The 6,261-nt window shown below is 37.0% G+C and overlaps 1 protein-coding gene across 1 annotated transcript in view; it reads left to right on the plus strand.

Moving 5' to 3' along the window:
- The first annotated feature begins 201 nt into the window (after positions 1-201).
- Positions 202-6,261, plus strand: part of LOC107739748 (adenosine receptor A2b-like) — a 9,104-nt gene continuing 3,044 nt past the window's right edge. Inside the window, exons 1-2 of the mRNA XM_016551952.1 lie at positions 202-441; positions 3,043-3,751. Of these exons, the coding sequence (XP_016407438.1) occupies positions 3,429-3,751 (323 nt within the window). The 5' untranslated portion in view covers positions 202-441; positions 3,043-3,428. The remainder of the gene's footprint in view (positions 442-3,042; positions 3,752-6,261) is intronic.

A 6,261-nucleotide genomic window follows, 5' to 3' on the forward strand; every position in this document is an offset into this window, starting at 1 on the left:
TGACAGTATGACAGCATGATGAAGAAGTTACCACCCACAATGGTCTTGTAGGGGGGGAAAAATCGTGTTTAATGCACTTTGCATAGTGCACGAATAGTTTAAACCACGAAAACCAATCAGGCGTGGGTCTCTTTCTCTCACAGCGCGTGAGTGTCACTACTGTGAAAGCGCGCGCACTTGTCTGTGGCCAGCCACCACAACTCCACAGAGTGGAGAGAAGCGGCGACTCAACTCGCCTTTTCCTTGACCAAACACGTTCAGAGTAGTGCATTTGTGTATATATTACTTCGTTAGGGTGATAAAAACGTGTGGAACGATTTGGTCTGTTCTCATTTTTTGTATTCAGTTTTGCGGTTGGACATTCAGAAGTGAGTGACAGAATGCCTGCGGAGAAACCTACAACTCAGGTGCGCGGCGGAAACACGCTTGTAAACAGCTAAAGTGAGTAACGGTGTTTTTACATTATAAACAGTTCGTAAATTTATTTGTTTTCTAGTAAAGTTTGTGATTTAACTGAAAGTATTGAACTTTGTCTGCCTTTTAGATTTTTTAACTTTGTCAGCATGTTAGTCAGAGGGATACTGACACCTGTATTGTTTTGCTCATTCTAATCTATAAATTCATAATCTTTATTAATTAATGTCACAACTTTGCTCACCTTTTCTGATTTTATTGTATATTTTTACAGTGGGCATAAGTAGTTCACATGACAAGCAGTCACAGCAGTCTCCAACAATGTGACATATGTGATGTAATAGCCTACTTCCATCTAAAAACTATTTTAAGAGCATTTTTTTCTCATTTTCTTTTATTTTTTAAAAAGTATTATGCTATTCATGCGCTTTTATGACCTCATTTTAACTGTGAAAATACTGTAATTTATGTGTTTAATTATTTAATTATTTACTTTTATTTTTGACATTTTTTAATCATTTGCCACACCTCATGCCCAAAACAACAGGGTACAAAAAAAAAAAAAAAGATGCCCAGCTAGAGCATTTTGAATGAACAATTCTTAAAGATTTGAATTAATATTTAAAAATTTCATATGCTATTTGCCAGCCACTATAACCTACATAAATCCATATATAGAATGATTTACAAAAAAATTATGTAATTTACAAGCTAGCCTATATAAAGCATCCTTCTCTGTTGTTCTCCATTACATCTAGTTGTTTAGCAAGTTTAAAATAACCACTTATGATAGTTATGTGTGGCTGAATTGTCAAAGAATTCCGCAACAAATATCTCATAATGTTTCAAACATTGTTTCTCTGTTGTGTAAATGTTTTAGCATTCCTCTAAATGTCGAATTTTTCTTAAGAAAAAGTTTTTGTAATCACCAATGTGTTTCTCTACTCTGTGATGTTATTGAAATGACTTGTGATGTAGTTACCTGGAAACGTGTATCTTAACTACACTAGAATTACGTTACAATGACCAAGATAACTGTTAAGCATGCTTTCTGAATGACAGATAGGCGTGCAGTACATGCTTATCATAGTCCCCAAACCCTAAGCATCATTTCCTCTCACACAGAACATGCTCGCTGAGCAGCTGTCTTACAGTATTTCCGCACTCCCACCCTTTTTTTTTAATACAGACGTGCATGACGTGACTCGTGAGGGACTTTGTATATTCTTTTTAGTCTGGACATCATATAGTTAATATTATGATACCTCATAACGGTTTAACCAGTTACGGAAAGTACCTTGTCTTAATGCACAGGAAGCGTTTTGTAAACTGATGCATGCTAATGCAAAAGTTGTTAAAATGCAACATGCCAGACCTGTGCTTTGGAAACAATTTGTCATTATACCACTTGAGGGAGTCAACAGCCATACCAAAGTCACGCTGTGCTATAAAAAGCAAACAGCAACACTAAAACACAGAGGAAGAGTGACTGTGACTTTAATCATCACATTTTTGTGCCTGATCAAACAGACTGGAGCTAAAAGATAAGAAATATCTAAAAAAAAAAAATTTAAAAAAGATAATGTGGCCTATACCATGGAAGGCATGTTGCAGTTAGTCAATTAATTCTAGATAGGCCTACGTAAAACCACAATAAATGACCCAAAAGAGTCAGAGGATTGCCAGACTGATTTAATTACACATACAAACAGACATTTTTAGATGTTCTGTTTTTTTTTTTTAAGCCAAACCTGAACAATTCAGACTGAGCATTATCAAGTAGAGCTGAAACTTACGCTATTGTTCAAAACATTGGGGTCTAACTAAAACACATTTAAAATTTCACAAAATAATTCTATTTCAAACAAAAGTTTTTTTTACTAGAAAAAATGTAATGTTTTAAAAATATAATAATATAATAAATATAAAAATATATATAATAAATAATAATAAGAAATGTTTCTTGAGCATCAAATCAGCATATTAGAAAGATTTCTGAAGGATCATGTGACACTGAAAATTAATAACTGAAAATTCAGCTTGGTCATCACAGGAATAAATTAAATTTTTAAAATGTATGGAAGTAAAAAAAACAGTTGTTTTAAATTGTAATAATATTTCACAATATTACTGTTTTTACTGTATTTTAAATAAAATAAATGCAGCCTTGGTGAGCATAATAGACTTACAGACCCAAAACTTTTGAACGATAGTGTTTGTGGGGATATAAAAGAAATAACTGATAATAATTGCCATTTATTCATCCAATAAAGAAGAAACTTAGCCATTTCATGTTGAAAGTCAATGAAACATGAAAGCAGAATCACATGAATGGGTACAAAAGAATACTTGTTCACAATTCTTAGCCAATAATAGCAAAGGCATTGCAAAGTTCAACTGTACACATCCTAGAAACCAGTGAAGGAAGTGCTGGCCCGGGTCTTGTGATAAATAGCAGGCATGCACAAATATTTCATTCGTATTTGTGGAGTCTTTCTTAAAATAAAAGCTTATTGTTGGATTTAGCCTGTCGTCTTTTGATGGAGACCTCCTGTTTGGGAGATGGATTGCTTTTGTGACCCAAAGAGGTTGATCTTTTATTGTGCGATATGATTGTTCTTTCTACAGGATAAGAAGTCCCAGTGAAGGTCTACCGGAGCCGCTTTATGCAGTCTAGTAGCTGTTTCCTTCAAGACTTTCAATGAAAGGCTGAGCTGGACCTAAGGGACACGCTGGTGAACGGGTAAATCGAGATTTACAGAGGGGTGTCACCACTGACCCTGCAGTCACCTCAGTGTACCCCAGAGTGGTTTAGCAGCTGATACCAGGTTATTTCTATCCCCTCTTTCCATTAAAACAAGATATCATTCATTCAAGAGGAATGGTTGGATTGGCTAGTCCTCACACCTATTGCTGGAGCCATTGAGTGGTGGAGTGAAGTCCCACTGAGCAATTATCGGGAGCACAACTATGTGTGTCCCTGAAGATGTCCTTTCACACCGGTTGATGGCACCATGTCTTCGCTCGTCTACATTGTTCTTGAGCTGCTGATTGCGGTTTTGGCTGTGGCGGGGAACGTTCTGGTGTGCTGGGCCGTTTGCCTTAACAGTAACCTCCAGAGCATCACCAACTTCTTTGTGGTGTCGCTGGCTTTGGCGGACATCGCAGTGGGACTCCTGGCCATTCCGTTCGCCGTCACCATCAGCACGGGCTTCTGCAGCCATTTTCATGGGTGCCTCTTCATTGCCTGCTTCGTGCTGGTCCTCACACAGAGCTCCATCTTCAGTTTGTTGGCCATTGCCGTGGATCGGTATATCGCCATCAAGATCCCATTGAGGTGAGTGAATGAGTGAGTGAGTTTCAGGTAATAGTTGAAGGCAGACATTTTGTAAGAAGAGGATTACATTACTGATCACATGATTGCTTGAACTTACAGTCGCCTTATAGCAGGCTGGTGCTGCAGAATTTAAACTCAACCCAAAACTGAATATATAGTTCACTCAAAAATGAAAAGTCTGTCATCATTTACTCACCCTCATGTCATTGGCCCCATTGACTTTCACTGTATGGAGAGAAAAAAAATAGTTATTCAAACTATCTTCTTTTGCATTTCACAGAAGAAAGATCATACAGGTTTGGAGTAACTTGAGTCCCATTGTCTATGTGTGTGTGTCTGTGTGAGTGTTTACATGTGTATTTAATCAAACGTTATGTGTTTGCAGAAATATTATTATCTAATCTGTATTTATTTGTAGTTTGCATGTTTTGATAAGAGGTTAAAGGCTCCTAGATTGTGTGGCTCTCTCTGCCTTTCTCTTGATAATGACTTGATAATGGGCACAACATGGACTGCAATTCCCTCAGATACATGTAATTTCCCCTTTAATAACTCTTTCTCTTCTGGCAGTGAGGGGATTTTTTTCAGCAAATAGGAGTCATGCAGCTTCACACTGTTGACAAATGTTTCAAGAATAGTTAATTTCAGTAGAGCCAAAATCAATAATCAATACTTCAATCAATACATCTGTCACCATGTTGTAATAGTGACAACTATAGTTGTTATAGAAACAACAAACACATCACATCTATCTATCTATCTATCTTATCTATCTTGTTACAAAACTTTCAAATCTATCTAAATATGACTTGGGTCCATCTTTTAGTGTACGCCTAGGGGATTTTCAGCCGTTATATTGTCCGCCAGTTGTAAATCATAGGTCTGATCCCTTAAAAAAAATAATAGCACACCTCTGCACAATAAGCGTTTCAAGAATAGTTAATTTCAGTAGAGCCAAAATCAATAATCAATACTTCAATCAATACATCTGTCACCATGTTGTAATATAGTGACAACTATAGTTGTTATAGAAACAACAAACACATCACATCTATCTATCTATCTATCTATCTATCTTGTTACAAAACTTTCAAATCTATCTAAATATGACTTGGGTCCATCTTTTAGTGTACGCCTAGGGGATTTTCAGCCGTTATATTGTCCGCCAGTTGTAAATCATAGGTCTGATCCCTTAAAAAAAATAATAGCACACCTCTGCACAATAAGCCGCATGATTTGTGGTATCATTCATTGTCTATAGCACAAACAGTGTGGGAGTTTAATACTTAGGTTTAGGGTTTTTTCGAAATATGTAATGTAGTATATGCACTCTTTAATTAGTGATTAAAATACATAGCAAAAAAGCGATACTTGCCTTAGTATTTACTGCTAATTATATCTCAGTCCAGTGATATTTATCAAAAAAGGGCTTCTTTAAACATATTTTACTTAGAATGTAAAGGCAACCAGTGTAGAGTCTTTAACGTGGGGCATTTTGCACTCCAGTTGTATAACATTGTAATGGTTATTCTTAAATGCTCTGGCCCAGCAGCTCTCAGCCGCACTTTTCAGTAGCTGAAAGGTGTGGGACTTTACCACCCGTCTGCATAGAGGGTGTGATGCACATTTCTGCTCATGGTGTAGATTGAGCCGCCCGAAGCATTGTAAGAGAACAGCAGTGACAGCAAAAGCCCCGGCAGGTGTTGATTACATAAGGTCTGTCGGCTTCCAGTCTCTGTGGGCGTGTGAATGAGGTACCAGTAGTACTGGAGCCCTGTAAGTCCTCTGGGTTTAATGAAGCAGCCCCTGTTGTTCTCGATGGACCTGATATAAGCCCAAGGATTTTTGGAACAATTGACATTTGACCACCGTTTCCAACTGTTGCCCTTGGCAAAGGAAACATGTAGCAGGGCTGTCTGCATGATAGGATGTTTGAAATGCATAACGGCGGTGGATTTTGCACAGCTGTATTCCAAACTGTTTGTAAACTGATGCTTATACAGTTGCTAATATGCTATAATTTATTATAGCACTTAACATTTAGTTCTAGGTTTTTCAACCAGGGGTCTCAATATAGTAATGTTCTTAATTAAACGTTTTACCATTAAATATTTTTTTATATTTGGGGTCTGTGAGTAGGCAAAAATATTCAGTCCTTCTGGCTAAGCAGACCAAACACATTACCAACTAAGTAAAGACAGATTTTCCTGCATTACCTATTCAACATCCTTGCAAAAATGCTACCGAATCTGCAGAGTGAAACATTCAGCACAACCATTGTAGTCTGTCTCCTGAATGTATGACTATTATGAGCCTGTTCTTTTTAGTGAATCCCCCCAAAAAAGGAAAAAAACAACAACACACCACATAACCAGTATAGTATGACTTTCAAATTACCGTATTGTCCCGAATATAAGAAGATGTTTTTTTCTTGGAAATACATCTGAAAAAACGCGGTCGTCTTATATTCAGGGTCTAGACTTTGACATGTCAATAATACACCCACAACA

The sequence above is a fragment of the Sinocyclocheilus rhinocerous genome, unplaced genomic scaffold (assembly GCF_001515625.1).
Source record: "Sinocyclocheilus rhinocerous isolate Xijiao unplaced genomic scaffold, SAMN03320098_v1.1 scaffold585, whole genome shotgun sequence".
NCBI lineage: Eukaryota > Metazoa > Chordata > Actinopteri > Cypriniformes > Cyprinidae > Sinocyclocheilus > Sinocyclocheilus rhinocerous.